This window comes from Astyanax mexicanus, chromosome 2, assembly GCF_023375975.1.
Source record: "Astyanax mexicanus isolate ESR-SI-001 chromosome 2, AstMex3_surface, whole genome shotgun sequence".
NCBI lineage: Eukaryota > Metazoa > Chordata > Actinopteri > Characiformes > Acestrorhamphidae > Astyanax > Astyanax mexicanus.
The window spans coordinates 2,891,685-2,915,000 of NC_064409.1; the positions used below are offsets into that span (position 1 = coordinate 2,891,685).

Genomic DNA, 23,316 nt, shown 5'->3' on the forward strand with positions numbered 1-23,316 from the left:
GTGACCTTATTAAACTCCTGGATCAAAAATTTAAGCAGTTCAGTTTGGTTTGATGGCTTGTGATCGTCCATCTTCCTCTTGATTTCACTCCATAAACACATTTCATTAGTACTACTGTCTCATTTCCCCCAAAATCCAAATAAAAATGTTGGCATCTAAAGTATTTATGAGAAAGTTACTATTCATTTAGAAACAACAATAAAAATATTTTAACTCAGGAAGAGTTCAGAAAGCAGTATTTGGTGGAATAACCCTGGTTTTTAAGTACAGCTTTCATATGTCTTGGCATGCTCTCCTCCACCAGTCATACACACTGCTTTTGGGTGACCTTAGGCTTCTGACTCATTTCTTTCAAATTCCAACATAATGTAATTTAGAGGATTTATGAACAACAACAACAATAATCAATATTTGGTGGAATAACCCTGGTGGTTTTTAATCACAGCTTTCATGCGTCTTGGCATCATGTTCTCCTCCACCAGTCTTACACACTGCTTTTGAGTGAGTTTGCAAAAAAAAAAGTTTCATTTAGCTTTTTTTGGATGGCTTGTGACCATGCAAAGAAATCCATTTATCATTTAGAGTGTTTATGAGAAAATGAGAAATGGTCAAAATAAAGAAAAGATGCAATGCTGCTTTTAGACCTAGTTAATATTAATTTTAAAAGATTTTTAATACAGACCAGTACACACATACATAAACACACATGAATGCTGGGAGTCTATTAAGCCCCAGATGGCCCCGGCCTGCATGTATCCTCGACCCCTGTTCCCCAACACACACACACACACACACACACACACACACACACATGCAAACACACACATAAACACACTTTTTTAATGCTACTGACTCTGTATGAACCCTTTGGTGGGGAGGGTGGGGTGGGGGTGAGCACGGGCCAAGCATAAGCGTGTCTCTGTCTCCACGTCTGCAGGCGAACAGAGGATTCCTCTCAAAGCGGCCTGACGTCCACGAAAGCCAGGCTTAGCTCTAACAAGGTTAAACCCGGCTGAAAAAAAGTGACTTTTTCAATCAGCCAGATTTGTGTTTCTGCTGTGCCGTAATTAGCTTTTCCGCGAGACGGGGGGCGGGCCGGGGGAGACGGAGGAGAAAAGCGGAGAGGAGGGAAGACGGGCAGAAAGGCGAGAGGAGGAGACGCTGGGGCGAGAGAGATAGAGGGAGAGAGAGAGGGATGACAGTGGGGCGCATTGTAGCGCGGCTGGGTTCGGGAGGAGTAAATCAGATTAGCCGCTCGTGTCAGAAGCCGGCCCTCAGATGCAGCTTAGCATTCATGGCAACTTTCTACTTTCTGCCCTAAAAGACAATGAGGCCAATTTTTCGCCCCTGTGTGGCCCCTCTCTTTCTCTCTTTCTCTCCGTCTCTCTCTGTTTCTTTCTTTTTTCTCTCTTTTTCAATCTCTCTACAAGTTTCTTTGAGCACTGTACACTCGTCCCAGGTCAGTCTAACAGGTTGATCTTGTTAAATCGATAAATCCATCAGTTCCTCTGTACAAAAAGAATGCAGCACATTTTCACCCTGTTTTATGGTCCGATCTATAGTTGAACCATCAACCGTGCACCGTGCTGCTTGATTTTGGGCATGTCAGTGTTGTCTTTGCTATCATAACAACGGGAAAAGTACTCCTTGTGCATCTTGAAACACACAAAAGGCATGTAGTAATTCTCTTAATAAAGAGAATTATACAGGCGATCTATAGGTGAACCATTAACCGTGCACCATGCAGCTTGATTTAGGGCATGTCAGTTTGTCTTTGCTATCGTAACAACAGGAAAAGTACACCTTGTGCATCTTGAAAAGCACAAAAGGCATGTAGTAATTCTCTTAATAAATCATGATGGGTGAGTTTAATTTTGGGCGTAAAACAAAAACGTGAAATAAACCAATCAGAGTAGTGTCACTATGCCTTAGGCATAATTCCCTTTAAGAGACAGACGCACTCTGACTGTGGCGGATTGCTATTTTAACAGCGCAGCATTTCTGCGATTCTCAACATAAGAAAAATTGACCTGCTCTTCATGCCGTGAAGGCGCACAAACAGCTCATCTACTTGTCCTTGTGTGTGTGTAAGGTGAGAGTGTTTGCCCATTGAGTTCCTGTGTTGCCAAGATAGCAATGAACGTTTGCCTGTTGACTGTTGTCTAGGTTCAAATCAGTCAGTGGAGCACCTGTGTTTTCCATTGCCAAGATATTAATACATCAAAAAATGATAAACACACCTCACTTACAGCCAAAAATAGACTATTGACAGGGTGTAAGATATCAATGAGCACCGCGATGCACCTTGCACAGTATGTAAGAAAGGGTTCTAACTAGATTCAAATCACAGACAGATGTTCTTACATGTTCTTTTATATGTTCTTAATTCATCATCCTATCAATGATTACAAGCTCCCCATTGCCCCAGATAAGGCAGATCAAGCCAAAAACCATGATTTACCACCATCACCATGTTTCATAGATGAGATAAAGTTTTTGGTGTGCTGGAATTCAAAGTTTTCCTCCCTCAGAATGAAAAAAATACTAAAACATACGGTAAACCAACATTGTCTATTTTGGTCAAGTTTCTAGCCTTTTTTCAGTTTTTCAAACTGCATGCAGACAATCAGCAATCTTGTTTATGTACACCATTATTGTTCAGTGTTCTCTTAATAAGTGTAGACTCAAAGACTAGTGAGAGAGGCCTTCAGTTGCTTAGAAGTTAGAACCTTGAGTTCCTTAATGATCTTGCGGGCTATTGCACGACCAGAGGTGCAAAAAGTACTGGATATTTGTATTTATGTAAAAGTACCTTTACTTTGCTAAAATTCTACTCAAGTAAAAGTAAAAGTACATGAAAATCTACTCGAGTAAAAGTAAAATGTACTCAATTAAAAATGTACTTTGAGTTTAATAGTTAAATAGTTACTTTTATTTATTTAATGTTAAAAAACTACAACAAATCATTTAATGAACTAAATTTAATGAATTATAATTTCAAATAATAATTTGGAACTTTCAGGCAGTATTTGTTCAGACCACCCCATAAAAAAATCAAAGTTTTTCTTCCTCAGAAAGAAACAAATACTTAAATCAGAAGGCTAGAAACTTGTTAGTTTACTGGATTTTGGTTTAAGTATTTTTTTTTTTCGTTCTGAGGGAGGAAAACTTTGAATTCCAGCACACCAAAAACCTTATCTCATCTATGAAACATGGTGATGGTAGTAAATCATGTTTTTTTGGCTTGATCTTGCTTATCTGGAGCAGGAGAGCTTGTAATCATTGATAGATAAGGTTTTTGGTATGCTGGACCTCCACAATACGTCCACAATACATTCAGTTGTGATAGTTGTAATAGTGATTTATTACAGAGAGTTATAAATCTGTTATTGTCTCTGGACAGGACAATGCATTTGCAGCTTTTGCAGATTTTGCAGTCTTTGCAGCTTTTGTCTTTTAGCGAGCGCTAACATCGTAGCCTATTTGCAGCTGGCTCTACAGTAGTCCACCAAACTGTATCATAACTCACGCTATGGAGAGTAGTGTTTGCCCACCTGTCTGTTATAGTTTCTGTGGGCTGTAGTCAGCACTCCATTGGCTCCTGGGTCTTTAGCAATGTCCTCAAAGTCCCAACCCACCAGCTCCTTGGGGACTGTTGCTGGGGAGACCGGGAGGAATGACGAGAAACTGTTGGGTCATTAAGGTCTCGTGATGGACAGGAGAGAGTCAGGTATAGTAAAGAACAGACTGGAGAAGGTCGACAGCAGACAGTGTATTATCAGACGGTCAGTTGAGTGATTAGAGGAAGGAATCAGATACAGAATGATTTGACTGTGTCTTTGGCTGTATGTATTTATGTATTTATATATATATATATATATATATATATATATATTGGTAAATTAAGTATCTATATCTTTGAATCTTGTATATGTGTGTATCTGTGTGTGTATTTGAGTGTGTGCGGCATTTTGAGCATGTAAATAAAGGGGTCTGTAAGGAGTCGGGAGAATCTTTGTCCTTCTATTCGCTGTTTGTTTAACCAGAGGCCAAGACAGGAAGCCAGCCCACACAACCCAGCAGTGACCATGACAACCGCTCTGTTGACTGTGGCGCTTTTAGCCTCCAGCTCCTTTTTGGAGGAAGAGACTGATGAGGACAGGGACAGTTTATCTGTGTGTAGAAGTGTGTAGTGTGTGTGTTTGTGTCTTAAATCTTCCATTTTAGAATCATTAGGCATTTATTAAGACTACTAGGGCCCTGTCTTACACTCACAAGGCACGCAAGGCACGTCACAATGTTCATTGCTATCTTACACCCAAGCAACAGTCTATTTTGACTCGTTTAAATAGCAACGGAGCTTGTGAATATATCTGCTGATAAGCCGATGGGTGTGATGATCTGGAAATAAGGTGTGTTATACAGGAAAACACAGGTGCACCACTGACTGAATACAACCTGGACAGACATCATCAATCAGACGTTCATTGCTAACTTGGCAACGCAGACTTGCCGCACATCCTGCACACCCTGCACACCCCTGCTTGTGACACACACACACACATGGACAGGCAGCAGTGCACAAACCCAACATTTACAAAAAACAACAAACAGAATACAAAATTAAATAGCATTACTGTTCCCTTAAATTAGCTGCTTGCATCTGCTGAGAAGCATAAAAGCACTGTGCCATTAAAATAGCAATCCGCCAAAGTCAGAGCGCACCTGGCTCTTAAAGGCAAATAAAAGTGACATGGTGATTGGTTGACTGATTTTATTTTACCCCCAAAACACACCCATGATTAATTAAGAGAATTAGTACATTTAGAGCCGTGCAAAACATACTTTTACCGCTGTTATGATAGCAAATACACACTGACATGACCTTAATTAAGCTGCATGGTGCTTGGTTGACAGCTTGAGTCTAAATGTGAACTGAGTGTAATGTAGCATAATGGGTCCGACACGTCGAGTGCTGGGGATGCGATGCAATAAAAAAAAATAAAAATTCAGCCGAGGTGAAATTTATGCAAATTAATCCGTCCAACACAATGCATCTGTCCAATCAGAGAGCCAGCAGGTTTGCCTGATACGTGTCCTCAGCACAGCGTATAAAAAAATATATATTAGTTACGCTAAATTCAAGCGTTCCAGAGAAGCATTACAGAAAAGCTAATCATGGCAGTTTCAGGTTTTTCCTGTCCTTTATGATCAATACCTGCTGATTTACAGCGACTCTGATTAGCGTAATACAGCCTGGAAAAGGGCTGCAGAAATTGTTGGAGTCTCTGGTGGGTTTTTTAATATATTAATATATAATTTAATAGGAAAAGTTTGCTTTTACATTTATAAATGTACAGTACATTTATATTTATTAGTATATAGGAAATAAAGCTTGTATTAAACCATTTTCCATTTATGAAAATTATTAAGAAACGGGAAATGGGTACATTTGGAGAGGGCACTGCGTTCATGTGTGCTGATGCATTGAAGCAGTGTATATGCAGTGAAATACATCAGCCAGCAGATGCCTGTGCCAGCCAGCATCACAATGGGAGTGTTGAGGGGAGAGAGCGCCACCTACTGTACACACCCAAAGAGAGAACACAGGTCTCTGTGCCTTTTTTACGATTTTATGATATCTCCCTGGGTGTTCTACAGTGTTTGGACTGGAACTCATTGTTGGCCACTAGGTCATTGTCCTGCTGCAAGACCCAAGACCTCAGATGAAGACCCAGTTTTCTGACACTGTGCGCAAAAAAAAGTTCTGAATTGTGTACAAAAATGTGATAACTAATTTACCTTGTGTTGGTGGAGTCCTCTGTTCCACAGCACAGCTCTACTGACGAAGGTGAAGTAACAGGATGGTGCCTGTTGAACACAAATCAGATTAGAGTTTTAATTTGACTTGTTTTCTGCTTTAAAAAAAGTTCTTCTTTATAAAGAGTACTCTTAAAGTGACCGAAAATAATCTAATTATGTTACTTTAATATAGTAAAAATAATTTAAATTACATTACAATTACAGTTTTAACAGGTAATCAATGATCTGCAATTGATTACTTTTTTTGATTAACCCTCCCACCCCTGCCATTCACACAATACAAGGGTTAATTGTTTTTTTGTTTTTTTATCCCAAGAAGGTGAATACGGGTGAGTGAATAACATGAGCAATACGCCCCTCCTTCTTCTCCAAAAATAGAGATGCCTAGATTTAATCAATGACAGCAGTTTTCATGCAATATTCATAAGGAATCCTCTCAAGAGTCGAGGGGATTATCAGAGACACATAAACATGAAGAAGAGTGCAAATAAATAAATATATTAATAAATAACTGACTAAATATTTAATGTGTCACGCAAGGTAATGGTAAAATGATGGACGAAAAAGCAGATATCAAATATTTATTAATCAAACAAGATAAACAAAGCAAAAAAAAGTAGAAAGCAAACACATAACTAATTAACAAAGACAACAATAAAGACTAACCAAAACTAGGAAAATAAGAGACTAAATAACACTAGAGTCAAAAACTAACCTGACATCATAAAACGCTAAAGTCTTCACATAAAATACTGAAACAAAGGGTCTTAAATACATGAGGAGGGTGAGGAACATAGAGGGCCAGTAACGAGCGGGCGGGGTTACAAACAAGACACAAAGTGACAACACTAATAGTTAGGGCGGAAACAGGACACTAACAAAACAAGGCCATGTGCTTAAAGAGCACATGGCTGGGAACACAAGACAGGAAAACAGAGGACATAAACAGCAAAAATAACAGCAGAAAACGGATAGCAGATTACAAAAAAAAAGCACCCAAAGAAAAACACACACACACACACACACACACACACACACACACACATATATACACATCTACACTGTGCACGCAATGCATCATACACTGAAAAAAATGATGCATAAAATTTACTTTATAAACTTTTTGCAACTTTCTGCATTTGCTTTTTTTAAGTACGTTTCATTTAATGTAAATTTAAGTAACTTCAACTCGGTTTCAAGACTTAAATTTAACACAAATAAGGAAAATGAACTTCAGTAAATCCTTTCTTTTAGTCGCCTTTACTTAATTTCTGCATACAATATTACCTAATTACAATTACTTATTTATACAATATTACTCAAATAATTTATGATACATAATATATTATAGTTAAAACACACATAGTACATTGTCTCAACACACGGATGGCATGTAACACATTCTTTTTAGTATACTGAAAAGAAGATATTGGATGTCATCCATTTGTTGAGACAGTATTTATACATTTTAGGAATTATAATATATTATGTATCATAAATTAAGCAAATGCAGAAAGTTGTGAAACTTTTCTAAAGTAAATTTAACGCATCATTTTTTTTCAGTGTAGGCCGCCTCCTCAGTGCATCAATTACCCCTCTGTCTTTCTTTCTGCCCTGAGTTAAATCTCAATAATGGACACTGCTGTCCACCTCTCAGTCCCGTCAGCTCCTCCTGACCCTCTCAGCTCACGCTGTGGACCTCTGGAGGACTCCTGCATTCGTTTTGTCCTCTCTCTTTCTCCCTTCTTCCCCCTTTCACCCTCTCTTTCTCACGGCTCTGAACTGTGGCCCCTAGCCTGAGCAGAGGATCATCCATCACTGGCACCATCCGTCCATCACTCCTCCTCTCTACTCCTATTCCTCTCTCTTTCTCTGTTTCTCTCTCTCTCTCTAAAGCATATGCACTCCTTCTATCCTCATTCTTTCCTCATTATACGGAGCTCATCTGTTTCTCGCTGGCGGATTCCATAGGCTGAAAGTCAGCATCTGAGACTCGATTAACAGGGGCCACAGAGGAAGCAGAGGGAGCCCAGAAGGTTTGTGCTGAGGGGCCGTGGGGAGCCTACTTAACCCTCGGCTCTAAAAATATAAAAATGCTATTTTCTGCCTATAAAGCATTTTATAACAGAATTCAATAAAAAAAAATAATACATTAATTAATAAATTAATAAATAAAACTCAAATATCACATTTTTATTTTGTTTGTTTCTTGCAGATGAGTCATTTGTTTAACACTTTTTAACTGGTAACACTTTAAATTAAGACTACCTTTATTAAGGCTTTATGAATGGTCATAAATTAGTTTATTAATGGTTATTCATTTTCTATTTTTTCTTTTTTTTTTCCCTTGGGAAAAGTACCTTTAGTTCGAGTGTCTTTTCAGCTACAGCTGTATTTTAGCAAACTTATACACTGCCTTTTATCTTTTTTGCTCTTTTATAATTGCATTGTTCATTGTAATCTTCATGTTGTTTTTATTTAGGTAGATCATTTCAAGATTTGTCCAGGGACAACGGATGAAAAATAGACGTTAGGTTAATTCTGGTGCATTTACAGTAATGTTAATTAATGTACACTGTCCCTGTTAAATAAACTATTATACTATTAAATTAAATTAAAATTAAATTAGGTTGCAAATATTTAAAAACCCATTAATAAGCAGTTCAATTTATATATATATATATATATATATATATATATAACAATACACAAATAGAAATGGCAACAGTGAGCTGAATCTTTTCAGACACAAATGTGGTTCCACACTTATTAATACTATAAAACTTTAGATCTTCTCTCTCTAAATATTTAAATGAAATGTCTAAGTTGATTTATATGACCAAGCAAACAATGAATCTCTGTTGCCACTGTTTTCAATTGATGTGTTTTTAAAGCCTTTCAAACCTAATCAAGAATAATTCATAAACTCGTTTATAAACCATGTATAAACCCTTTATAAGGGTAGTCTTATTTTAAAGTGGTACCCTGTAATTTGTATGTCATATAACTTGGTTTTTTATGGTACACACACTTTACATTACGGGAAACATAATGGGAAAAGGAGTTTTCTCTGCCGCTTTAGCTTTAGTAAGAGCTGTATACATCAGTGTGTGCATATATCCCTCAAATTCTTTACATACACAAAATTAATCAGGCAACTGATGGTGTTTTAAAGTTTTTGTACTTTACATTTCAACAAGATTCAATGGCTCAAATACTATAATGCTAACTTTGCTAGTAGGTTAGCTAGCAGTGTTTGACCTACTTAGAGCCTGAAACCCGTCGTTCCATCCCCCTTCCTTCAATTTCAATTTCATACAAATTTTCACAAGTATTTCACGAGTGTGTGTGTGTGTGTGTTTGTGTGTTAATGATTTGTCAGTCATTGGCACTTTGTGCTGCGTGTCATTTTATTCTCTGCTCTCCACCGCAGCTGATTAGCACACAGCTTCAGAAAACGACTGCAGACAATATTCTTAACTAAAGCTTCTCACTGAAAAAAGCCTCCTGCAATTTCTGCCCCCCTAATTACGATCTCTACCTGAATGGTCACTGGCTGGTGGACAATGATCAATTTCCAGCGCTGAATCGCGGCCACTCGGCCCACAGTAATCTGCTCCCTAATTACACCCTGAATGTGAAATCAAGTGCATTTGGACACCCAGCGCGGAAATCTGAGCAGAGAGATTTAGAGGAGAGGAAGGCTGAGGCTTGTGGGAGAGAAAAGGAAAGGTTTTAGTGAGGAAAGAACGTACAAAATAAAGTCCTGTAGAGGAGTCTGGGGTTGCTTTAGGGGTAATTAGCCAACGTTAGCCTTAGAAAATGTGGTAACTGTCACAGAATATCAAAATTACTGGGTAAATTTGTTTCCAGGGGATCAAGATTACTGTGTTTGGTAAAGACTAAAGCTAAGCTAAGTAAACAAAACTGTAATAAAAAAGACTTTCTTGTAAAGTAAAGCCAGCGCTAGATGCTAATCTACACAGATTTCTCTCCTGAAAACAATTATTTATTTGTGTGAGTAAAGTGCTTCTGTTCATTTACAGTAAGCTTAGATTCACGGATTTCTTCAGCGCTAAGGCTGGAGCATTAGCATTATCGGCTAACCGCTAGCAGTTCTTCCCACGTAGCTTGTTTTAACATAGTAAATGCACAGGCTACAGTCCAATAGACAGCGAAAGAACTAGCGCTGAGCGGAGTTAGCGGGTAATGCTAATGTTGCTCCAGCAGTGCTAGCCAGGGTTAGCAGCGTTGAACGAAGAAATAGCGATTAGGTACAATTTGGTAACTGTCACATCACACAGCATAATTACTGGGTAAATTAGTGTATAGGGGATCAAGAATAGTGTCTTTATTAAAGACATATATACAATACCAGTTGAAAGTTTTAGAAGACCCTCATTTTTTGCTTTAATTTTGCCATTTAAGTGCCTCAGGTTTAGTCAATAACTGTTTTTTTTTTTTTTCATTTTAGTATTGTAAATAAAAAAGTAGCATGTTGTAAAATTATCTTGTAATTATTATTTTTTTTAAAATATATTGTTTAAATTAACTGAAATTAAGCAAAAACATGTTGAGTGAGATACATATGCATGCATGTATGGTGATTGACAAGCATTGTGTTAGATATGCAGAATTCTCCTGATGAGGAGTTTAAAATGAGGGAAGGGCAAAATCTGATATCATATTCCTCAAACAGCAAGTACAATTTCTAAAACAGACCTAAATACAAATCTGAAGCACATTTTCTAACAATCACCATAAATCAGTCAGTCTCTTAGACTTAGATTCATAACCTGAAAATAACATGGGAAAAAAACATTATCTAATTATCTTTAACTTAGAGACAATGTATAAAACCCTCATCTCCTGAAAATGTTTGTGTTTGTGCTGGTTAAAAATGGAAAAAAGTTATGTTTTTATAAACAGCTCAATACACATGGATGGGGGAGTTTTTGAGGGGCAGGTCAGATGGTCAGTGGTTTAAGGTGAAAAACTACATGATGTTTTAAAGCTTAAGAGTTTTGCATCAGCTGACCTTAAATAAACCGTGTAAACTAAGTTCATAGTAGGATTTCTCATGTAATCATACTCTCTCTCTCTCTCTCTCTCTCTCTCTCTCTCTCTCTCTCTCTCTCTCTCTATCTCATTTAGAAATCTATTGTAACATTACAGTAAGATCCCAATGTTCCCACTAGGCTTCATATTGTAGCAAATTCTGATAACAGTTGTTAAATAAGTCTAAATTAAGCAAAAATGCTTGATGCAAAGTTTTGAATCAGCTGACCTTAACCCTTGTGGTGTTCATATTTTTGTTACTCGTTTACTTTATTTGTATTTAATTCAGCAAAATTAAGCAATTTTACATTAAAATGCTTTACACATGCTTGCTTCACCTAAATTACAAGCAATATAAACAGCTTACATGGTTAATATTTGCCCTTTACCTTTCTTATGTTACATTTCTTTTAAAAAGTGCTACTCTTTTTTTTATTAGTTTTTTAATAAAATGTAAAAGAAAATGAATTAAACTCAAGATATGAGTAGATAATTTGTTTAGTTTCAAATTTACAAATGAAGCAATGTTTATTAGCCCATGGCCAAACATACTGTATGTAATATAAATGTGTAGGGGGGGGGGTGTACAGTGTGTGTTTATTGAAAATGTGTTTTGATATATGTTTTTCACAAAAAATGAGCCAATGCCAATGAGTTTGAGTTAGAAAAAATATTTTTTAGTATCATTTGATGAAAAATGAAAACTGGTCCCACAGACCCGAACACCACACAAGGGTTAAGTAAACCATGTAAGCTATGTGTTAATAGTAGGATTTCTCCTGTAATCATATTCTATCTCTCTTTTATTATCTCTCTCATCACACAGATGAGCTAATCTTGAGTTCTCCTGAGTTCTCTTTGTGCAGCGCTGATTAAGTCGTTGATTAAAACACTGATTAAATGTCTATTAATGTAGATGGACTCGTACAGGAGGGAGCAATTAGGTGGAAGTGAATTAATAAAACATACAGGGGAGGCCAGGGCTCAGGAACATCTGAACATCTCCAAGACAGAGACAGATGGCCGAAAGAGAGAGAAAGAGAGAGAGAGAGAGAGAGAGAGAGAGAGACAGAGAGAGACAGAGAGAGACAGAGAGAGAGAGAGAGAGACAGAGAGAGAGAGAGAGAGAGAGAGCAAGAGGCAGCCACCACGTTTGCTGGTTTTATTCCTATTAGGTCATTTGATCTCTCCTCCACATTGATAAGCTGCTCTCGCATTTCCTGCGTCTCTAAAGCAGGCGGCTGCGCATTTCCTCAGTTTGCAGCCCACACGCCGCAGACGATAAACAGCGCTCTGACAGGAAAACAGCGCTGTAAGCAGGACATCTCCACGGCTTCAGAGGCTCTGGCAGTGGAAAGCCCATCTGCCTGGAGTCACTCTAATCTCATTTAGTGTATCGGACCACGGGGATGCACCAATCACGCCTGTCCAATCTCATTACCAGAGTCAATGATCAGGACATCAGAAAACATGGCAGGGAGGCGCATGGCCACTGATTTGGGATCATCCGCTCGAGCGCTGGAGGTGGAACGAGGCCTGATCCCGCAGCTCCAGCGCAGGGTGTTGGGTTACGGCATGAATACGACGTCCAATCGCCAGAGAGAGCTGCTCACCTGATCCGGCTGAGCTAAACGCTAATTAAAAGCAACCTGCGGGTCTGGATAGCATTTTAAAGAAACCCAAGCTCAGAGTAAAGGCTTAACTTGTGTTGTTGTTCACTTTGTCCAATCAAAAAAAACAAAAAAAAAAACTAATTTACACTACTGAGAAAAAGGCTTTAAAACACCCCTATTTTCCTGCTGTAAGACCCAGACAAGATCATTTTTACTTTATGAATTAATGAATGAATTTCAGCTTATTTAGCGCCTTTCTAGAAACCCAAGGACGCTTTACAATTTACTCGTTTTACACACAAGCACATTACACATATACACTCATCCACACACCGGGGAGAAGCGGCAGCCAATAGCGCACAGCGTACTCTCAACCGGAAACGACCGTCCACCTGGAGGACTGCATCGGGCACTACAGCATTTACACAGGACAGAGAACCAATCCATATCTGGGCCCAGCCATACACACACATTTACACACACAAAACACCTACATACATAACACACTTTACACATACACACCAGATCAATTTAGAGTAATCAATTTTCAATTTTTCCGTACAATTTAGGGTATCCAATTTACCTGATCTCCATGTTTATGGACTGTTGGAGGAAACCCACGCAGACACAGGGAGAACATGGAAACTCCACCCAGATATCTTTATTTTAGCAATGACTTCATTACTGCGTATCACTTCACCTGTCAGACTAACTCTAATTCTAATTCTCTTCAGTTCTGCTGAAACTGAGTCTCAGTCCTTATTAATCATGTTAATCTAAAGGCAAAAGGCTAATGTGGGTCAGCCAGACGTCTTCCTGTAGCAGTTTTCTTCTCTGGCTTTGTTTGTAATTTTTCTAAAATTTGTTCCATTACAGATAAAGACTTTGTAAATTTACAGTGAATTGACATTTTAAAAAAAAATCCATTTCCAAAGCTCAGTTTATTTCCATTGCTATGTACCATCTGCAAATTGTAAACCAATTAATTGTTTGCTAAGAATCACACCCTCTTCTTAAATTACTGCACTTTTAGCTCAAAAACACCCTAGAATGTCTTTCTCCAATAAGATATCTGACACTCACTCAAAAAAATACAAATACATTACATTCGCTAGTTAGATTTTTTTTTTTTTTTCGAAAAAGTGGTCAAATGAATGCAAATATCAAAAATCTGTTAGTATTTACAGAGCAAATGAAGACAGATTTAAGTAGAGTAGAATCTTTTGAAATTAACAATATCTGACATGTCTGACTGTCTCCTATAAATACTCTGTAATATTTAGGAAAGTGAAGGTTGTTAAAACTAATAAAAAAGATTAACTCTAAGTCTGCTAAGTAAAAATGTGTTTTTAGTATTTGCTAGAATATTGTTGCTCTCCAATGAAAAACAGCCACTTTACAGAGAGAGACAGGAAGACTTTCTTAACCTTGATGAAATTTGGACAATTTCTGACAAATTAAAAAGCAAACACTACCGTGGGAAAATGTAAATGCAATCCACAAAGTGTATTGATTTTGCTTACTACTATGCAGAATACTGCAAAAATTAAATGCAAAACCACTATTGATCTCTTTAATAAAAATCAATACACAAGAATTTACGTTTTCAAAACCAAATGCTGAATTTGTATCAGAACTGCACGTAAAATGCATTTACACATTGCCACAGCAGTGTTTGCTTTTCAATATAGCACTAATTCCTCTCCTTATACCAGACCTCCAGACCCATCAGATATATATATATATATATATATATATATACAGATGTATTCAGAAGCACTGATGCTACTTAAACGATGCAGAAGCAAAGTATTTCCTTGTGCAGGGTGTAAAATACAATAAAATGCAGGGTTTACGCACGTTTTATCCATTACATTTCCATGATTTTTCATGACTTTTCCATGCCTTTGGTCCAATTGGTCCAAATTTTCATGACCATACGACTACTTTTAAAAGATCAGTGCAGACTCGGACAATAAAACAAACAAAAAAACCCAACTAAAACTATAATTAAAATGAATTATAGCAGGTCTAAAACTATTAATTTTGAATTAACTCTGAGCTGACGTATTTTGTTATCTTAAAATTTATTTTTTCCATTGCTATTATCCAATTCCATGACTTTTCCAGGTTTTTCATGAGCGTACAAACCCTGAAAATAAAATAAAATAAAATAAAATAGGGCCCTTAATCCATTTAAGGCTGCATTGTATTTGTGCTGGTGTCAGTGCGAGCGTTATTAACCCATCGATCACCAAATGAACTTAGCTAAGATATAGCAGAGCAAGTCTCTGACAAACCACATTACGCAGACATCCAGGACAAGAGTATTACCAGGCCGAGACACAGGAGGGACACACCCTGACAACGTCCCCACACCAACCTGACAACACACAACATCAATCATCACACAAAGGGACGAGGAGCAGATGAGGAAGTCCTTTACCCCAAAAACAATGAGGTCCCTAAACTGCAAACACATTAAGAAGCACAATAGAGGCAGGCCGTGCTCCCCAGCATGGAGGAGGATGAGGATTAAATGAAAACTCACAAAAAAACCCACAACAGTAGCCCACCGTCGCTCTGTGGGTCAGCCGCCATGAGCGCTGTGAATGTGAATGTGGGCACCCAAGCAATCGGCTTTAATGGGGTCCGTCCTGGCTGGCTTTGGTGGGCTGATTGTGCATGAGTGTGTGTATGTGCACTGAAAAAATGATGAGAAAAATTTACTTTAAAAAAGTTTTGCAACTTTCTGCATTTCCTTTTTTAAGTAAATTTAATTTCAGATAAATTTAAGTAACTTCAACTCGGTTTCAAGACTTAAATGTTACACAGAGTAAATAAGAGAACTGAACTTCAGTCAATCCTTTCTTTTAGTAAACTTTACTTCATTTATTTTTACTGAATCAATCCTTTCTTTTAGTAAACTTTACTTCATTTATTTTTACTGAATCAATCCTTTCTTTTATTAAACTTTACTTCATTTATTTTTACTGAATCAATCCTTTCTTTTAGTAAACTTTACTTCATTTATTTTTACTGAATCAATCCTTTCTTTTAGTAAACTTTACTTCATTTATTTTTACTGAATCAATCCTTTCTTTTAGTAAACTTTACTTCATTTATTTTTACTGAATCAATCCTTTCTTTTAGTAAACTTTACTTCATTTATTTTACTGAATCAATCCTTTCTTTTAGTAAACTTTACTTCATTTATTTTACTGAGTCAATCCTTTCTTTTAGTAAACTTTACTTCATTTATTTTTACTGAATCAATCCTTTCTTTTAGTAAACTTTACTTCATTTATTTTTACTGAATCAATCCTTTCTTTTAGTAAACTTTACTTCATTTATTTTACTGAATCAATCCTTTCTTTTAGTAAACTTTACTTCATTTATTTTACTGAGTCAATCCTTTCTTTTAGTAAACTTTACTTCATTTATTTTTACTGAATCAATCCTTTCTTTTAGTAAACTTTACTTCGTTTATTTTTACTGAGTCAATCCTTTCTTTTAGTAAACTTTACTTCATTTATTATTACTGAATCAATTCTTTCTTTTAGTAAACTTTACTTCATTTATTTTTACTGAATCAATCCTTTCTTTTAGTAAACTTTACTTCATTTATTTTTACTGAATCAATCATTTCTTTTAGTAAACTTTACTTCATTTATTTTTGCTCAATTAATCCTTTTTTGGTAAACTTTACTGAAATTCTGCATACAATATTACCTAATTACAATTGTTTAATTTATATTACTCAAATATTTTATGATACATAATAGATTATAATTCCTGAAATTTAAATATTTTAGTTAAAACACACGTATTACACTGTCTCAACACATGGATGTCATGTAATACATTCTTTATACTAGTATACTAAAAAGTATATTTAGAATATATTACATGCCATCCACGTGTTGAGACAGTGAGACTTGGTCTGTTTACAAAATAAATATTTGAGATTATGTAAAACATTGAATGTGTGTTTTAACTAAAATTATATATGATAATATTGTATAAATGAAGTAATTGTAATTATGTAATATTTTATGCAGAAATGAAGTAAAGTTTACTAAAAGAAAGGATTGATTGAAGTTCGGTTCATTTATATACTCTGTGTAACTCTATTTAAGTCTTGAAACCGAGTTGAAGTTACTTTAATTTACATTAAATTAAATTTACTTTAAAAAAAGCAAATGCAGAAAGTTGCGAAACCTTTTTTTAAGTAAATTTTACTCATATTTTTTTTCAGTGTATGTGTGTGTGTGTGTGTGTGTATGAGTGTGTGTGTCGAGTCGGAGGGTCAGGGGGGCTTCATAGACTCTGTGACCCCGAAAGCAGAGAGGAGAATCAGAGGGGGACCCCTGCAGTCAGGACAGAGCTCTCTATTCTGCCGTAATCTGGAAGCATCACAGATCAATATGGGCAGAACTAGCTGAGACTAGCTGAGACAATGGAGAGAACAGAGTTAGCAGCCTGTCTGAGATCTGGAGGCTCGCTGGGGGGCCATAAAGCCACGCCCGGCCCTGCCAGCCCACTGCGCAGCCACTGACCTCTGGCAACACTGGCACCCCAGAAACTAACCTGCTTATCATTCATTAGCACTGGAGACCTGGGCAGATGCTCTGATCTGAAACCTGCTGCCTCTCTCTGTCTCTCTGTCCCTCTCTGTCTCTGTCTCTGCATGTGGTGGACATGAGAGTGCTTTTTCATTTCTTAAGCAGAGATCAGAGTCATCTGATCTGTGATCAGAGCTTACGGGTGTGTAGGAGCCTTAAAAGTAGCTAAAGACCACTTAAAAATGATGAGTTTTGATGGATGATCACAAGCCATCAAATCAAGCTGAACTGCTTGATTTATTTTTTGCACCAGGAGTAAAGCAGCATAAAGTTATCCAAAAGCAGTGTGTAAGACTGGTGGAGGAGAACATGATGCCAAGATGCATGGAAAAAAAAACTGTGATTAAAAACCATCAGGTTTATTCCACCAAATAATGATTTCTGAACTCTTTTCTAAACAATTCATTATTAATATGAACTTTTTTTTTTTTTGCATTATTTGAGGTCTGAAAGTTCTGCATCTTTTTTGTTATCTCAGACATTTCTCATTTTCTGCAAATAAATGCTCTAAATTACAATATTTTTATTTGGAATTTGGGAGAAATGTTGTCTGTAGTTTATAGAATAAAACAACAATGTTCATTTTACTCAAATATAAACCTATAAATAGCAAAATCAGAGAAACTGATTCAGAAACTGAATCACCGATTCTTTGGGAACTAACATATTTGTTGCACTATAAGGTGCACTTAAAATCTCTTTAATTTTTCCCAAATTTGTCAGGTATTAAGGAGCAGTAAAGCCACTCTGCTGAAGTACAGAGTTATACAGGAGTTTCAGTTTAGTTCTCCAGCACGAGGCTGAAGTAGCATTAGCATTAGCCGCTAACCGCACTAGCTATTTCCCTGTTCAGAGGTGAGTATTATCAGCCTGTACCCTGCTGCTAACCCCGGCTAGCACTGCTGGAGCAGCATTAGCATTCCCTTCAACTGCACTTAGTCCTAACTAACTAGTGGTTAGCTGCTAATGCTAATGCTTCAGCCTTAGTGCTGAAGAAATTTGGGAATCTAAGCTTACTGTAAACAAACGGAAGTACTTTCCTCACCCAAATAAAGTGTGTCCAGCTTAGCTTTACTTTACTTAGTTAGTCAACCTACAAGACTCACCGTGTTCTCCTGAGGCCAGGCTTGTGAGCTGCTCGGCCAAGTGTGGTTGTGGATGTGTCTCCCAGAGCGACGGACATGGTGAGAGGGACGAAAGTAGCTTTGTGGTCCATTTAGCGTCTGGTTTTGTTGAGAAAAGAGCCGTACGCTGCTTTCTTCTCTGATCCACATCTTCAGGCCTTGAAGACTATACTTTAATTTTAACTTCTTGCTGAATTCTGTCTTCTTTTTCCTTTCGAACTTTGTGATTTTATCGTAGGTGTGTTACAGCTCATGACTGGAGCCTGAAGAATTGGGAAGTGAAGTGTGAAGTTTGCGGTTGGGCATTACCACTGTTAATTATTATCAGGGTTTTCAGGTGGGAGGAAAAAATGGTCACTCATGCATGAACACACACACACACACACACACACACACTCATATACACACACACACACTCACACAGAGGGGTGAGTGTTTTATATATGAAGAAACAATTAAAAAAAAACTCAGTATAGATAGCATTAGTTATCTGATACACACACAGACAGTACTAGTCTAGCACCTCACCTTTAATATAATAAACACACAGACAGTACTATTCTAACACCTCACCTTTAATATAATAAACACACAGACAGTACTAGTCTAGCACCTCACCTTTAATATAATAATAAACACACAGACAGTACTAGTCTAGCACCTCCCCTTTAATATAATAAACACACAGACAGTACTAGTCTAGCACCTCACCTTTAATATAATAAACACACACAGACAGTACTAGTCTAGCACCTCACCTTTAATATAATAATAAACACACAGACAGTACTAGTCTAGCACCTCACCTTTAATATAATAAACACACAGACAGTACTATTCTAGCACTTCACCTTTAATATAATAAACACACAGACAGTACTAGTCTAACACTTCACCTTTAATATAATAAACACACAGACAGTACTAGTCTAGCACCTCACCTTTAATATAATAAACACACAGACAGTACTAGTCTAGCACCTCACCTTTAATATAATAAACACACAGACAGTACTAGTCTAGCACCTCACCTTTAATATAATAAACACACAGACAGTACTAGTCTAGCACCTCACCTTTAATATAATAAACACACAGACAGTACTATTCTAACATCTCACCTTTAATATAATAAACACACACACAAACCTAATCAAAACTCAATAAAGAACATTTTTAGCTTATCAGAAACAAACTTTTGTTAAAACGTTTTGCGTTTTATAACTTTTAGAGTTGATGGGACACTTTTAGGGTGTTTGACCCCCCATAAAAGGACAAGCAATACTATGGATTGGATTTATATCTTTCTAAAAAACAAAAGAACACAGATGTATCATAAAAGATCTACTCCATAATGGCATGACCAGACCAGAACACAGATACTGAAGACCAGAGCCTACATACATACTGTACACGCAGCCAATCTCCATTCACACACACACACACACACACACACACACACACAGGCGCCTAGGAGCAGGAGCAGAGGACACAAGCAGGACAAAGGGCTTTTCAGTGTCCGTGCAGATCGAGTGGACATGGATCAGGTTCTGTCCTGCTCCATACAGAAATCTGTTCAGCTTAATTCTATTACTGAGGATTTACAGAGGCGCTCTGAGGAAACAATGCACCCTATCAATTCCACAAATCACAGCTAATTAATGGGAATGCGTGTGTGTGTGTGTGTGTGTGTGTGTGTGTGTGTGTGTGTGTGTGGAGAGACTGCAGTTTATCAGCAATTTCAATCAGATCTCATTAGCCTGAGAGTGTCTTACCAGGTTTATATCTGTTTTTCCCAGAGAGAGGCGGAAAATATACAGAAAAACAAGTATTCTGTACAGTATTATTACTGTAACTCTACTCTTACTATTACAAACTGGAAGTGGAACATGACATTTAAAATATACCTGAATTAAAGGAAATATACTAATTTACACTGAATCATACTCAAGTATAAAAATATATATATATTAGTGGTGTCAATCGATAAAAAATCTGATTAATCACGACAATATTCTATGATTAACAGCAATTAATTATAGTTGTTCAAGTTTTTATAGAGAATATTTAAGTATAAATAAAATAATTAATGTAAGAATTGTAAAATGCAACTCGGCCATTCCACTGAATGGGTGCCATTTACTTGGTGTAACTTGCTCTTCCAAATTAATTTTTTTTTTACTCTGAATCTAGTAAAAAAAAAATAGTATTTAACTATTCAAAACATGTACTGGTCAAACTCAGGCAGCTTTACTTATTTTTTTTACAAGGTTTTTAAGCCAAAAATGTTTACAAAACTTACGAAACATTTAAAAAGCATGTTTAAAAGCAAGTCCACTAATTCCTTTGATTTTCTCTCAAGAAAGTCTTTATTTTAAGGAAATGGTTATAGACTACATGTTCAAATAATTGACATTTCTGACTGGCACTCAATCCTGTTACTGGAACTCAATCCTGTTACTTTTTAAGTTTTGAGTAACAGGTTTATATATATATATATACAATAACTAAAATAATAAAAAAAAAAAATAATAATAATAAATGTTTTTTACCCTATTGTTCCAGATATAGACATGATTTCTGTTATTTTTATTTTTATTTTTTAACTGTTTGGCAAGAGAAGAATCTGCTTTTTTAAATATCTGCTTTATTGAGATTTTTAAAACTTGTTGTTGGAGGTTTAAATACATATAAAATTAGTAAAAAGCTTATTTTTTCTTATAGTAATGAAATTGTATATAGGATTTCAATGTTACTCTAATTTCATAATAAGTTCACTATACTCACTATTCACTATATTTGCTGCATTTTAAACCAGCAGTAAAACATTAACACAGGCTGCAGGACTGTGTAACTAGTCTAAACCGCCTCCATAGAGCCGAATAGGAGACAGAGAAATGTCCAGAATGTAAACAGAGACACACGCAGCGTCTTCATCCATTCCTGTTTATCACACACAGTTACTGAAATCAAGAATAGAAGATTTTTTCCCTTTTTTCTAAAGTGGTTTCTGTCTGAGCGAGGCACTAAATGACCATTGCTAAGTCCATCTCCCTTCTATCTCTCACTGCAGGGAGCTGTGCAGTGCAGTCTGGGTAATCCAGATGTCACAAAGCCAGTTGCTAAGACACACACAGGGAAATGCTTTGTGGGAAAAAGCTTCATTCAGCAGTTTGGAGGCTGTTTGTGTCGTGAATCGAGGCCTCGAGTTCTGCGTGCAGTAATATAATAAAATAACTGAAGCTAAACTCTCAGATTGCGGATCTTCTCTGCATCAAATAATTACGTTATTTTTCTCCTTTGTGGGACGGATCTGACCCCCGAGGGCACGCGCTTGTAAGACACTGAAACATTCGCTCACATTAAGCTTAAAGCTCATGTCCTCTTAAAAAAGAGTCTTCTCAAATCTTCTGCGAGGTATTGTGAGCTCAGAGCTAACGGAGACAAAAGCCGCTGACCTCGGACAGAGTTCTGCCCAGCGGGAGAGCCGGACCCCCGCGTGGGTGGCTTACTACAGGCCCAGGCTTCATCTCGGCCTGAGCCCCCCTTGCTGAGCCGTTATTTAGCCGTTCTGAGGCCTTGTCAGTCCCGGCATCTCGACACCAAACACAATATGGCCTCCCCACATCTCCTTTTAACACACCCTGGATACCAATATGGAGGCAGCATTTCTGTATTAGCGACTTTCCTCCCTGCAGAGCGCCGAGCCCAGTGTGAGACCGCAGTGCTACAGCTAAACCTTTAAACATTTTTATGTGTGTGTGAGTGTGTGTCCTCATAACTCTCATTACTCACCATTAATTTAATTATTTGAAGGATAGTTATTTCAGTTCTCCAATTACGTATTTTTTATGTATGTTTCTGGCTTGATACAAATTGTAGTGAAATAAACCAAACAGTGTCCTAGTTATCATTCCCTTTAAGAGGCAGATGAGCTCTGGTTTTGGCACGTTGATGTCTTCCAGTGTGGCGCTTTGGTGATAAGATAGGATTGGGAATCTAACTGTTGACTCTTTTCAGGGTTTTAATCAGACAGTGGTGCACCTGTATTTTCAAGGTTGCCATTCCTAATCACAACACTTAAATTATTACCTAAAATATGTTTTTTGAGCTGATTTTCCTCTGTTTAAATCCCGATTCTGAGATTCTCAGTAGGACAAAATACTGTATTAACCAGAAACAATAATCAAACAATTACACAACTGCCAATATGGAGGCAGCATTTCTGTATTAGCGACTTTCCTCCCTGCAGAGCGCCGAGCCCAGTGCGAGGCTGCAGTGCTACAGCTAAACATCTAAACATCTAAACACCTAAACATCTCTACCTCTGTCTGTCTGGATGTGGGTGTGTTTGTGTTTATGTGAGTGTGTGTCTTCATAACTCTCATTACTCACTGTTAATTTGAAGGATAATTATTTCAGTTCTCCAATTATGTATTTTTATGTATGTTTCTGGCTTGATACAAATTGTAGTGAAATAAACCAGTCAGTGTCCTAGCAGTCATTCCCTTTAAGAGGCAGGTTAGCTCTGTCTTTGGCACATTGATGTCTTCCTAACAGTGTGGCGCTTTAATGCGTCTCAGTAAAGGATTCTGATTTGCACATTTATTTGTGTGTCTAATTGATAGGATAATATAGTATTGGGCATCCTGCTGACTGTTGACTGTTGTCAGGGTTTTAATCAGACAGTAGCGCACCTGTATTTATCTGAATGCAGCTTGTTGCTGATAAGTCAAGGTTGCCATTCCTATTCACAGCACTTAAAATTATTACCTAAAATATGTTTTTTGAGCTGATTTTCCTCTGTTTAAATCCTGATTCTGAGATTCTCCGTAGGATAATACTGATAATCAAACAATCACACAACTTACAAACTGCAAAAGAGCGGGAAAACCCAAGAAAAAACAAAACCAAAGCTTTGACTGAATATCCCCCTATTCAGCCTTCACCAGTTTAGTTCCGCCCATTCATTTTAAAGTTGTAAAGACTGGGCAGACCATTTAGGACAGCAGCCATTTACATGTATTACTCCTAAAGGAATTGTAACTTTATTAAAAATACCCTGTTTTGTAG

At 37.1% G+C, this 23,316-nt stretch overlaps 1 protein-coding gene across 1 annotated transcript in view; it reads right to left on the reverse strand.

The window, feature by feature from the left end:
* The window catches only part of LOC103026764 (mucin-12), a 103,639-nt gene extending 85,118 nt beyond the window's left edge, over positions 1 to 18,521 (reverse strand). The window contains exons 1-2 of the mRNA XM_049474997.1: positions 18,226 to 18,521; positions 5,803 to 5,871 (exon numbers count right to left, since the gene is read on the reverse strand). Coding sequence (XP_049330954.1) covers positions 5,803 to 5,871; positions 18,226 to 18,393 — 237 coding nt within the window. The 5' untranslated portion in view covers positions 18,394 to 18,521. The remainder of the gene's footprint in view (positions 1 to 5,802; positions 5,872 to 18,225) is intronic.
* Between the last annotated feature and the right edge of the window lie 4,795 nt (positions 18,522 to 23,316).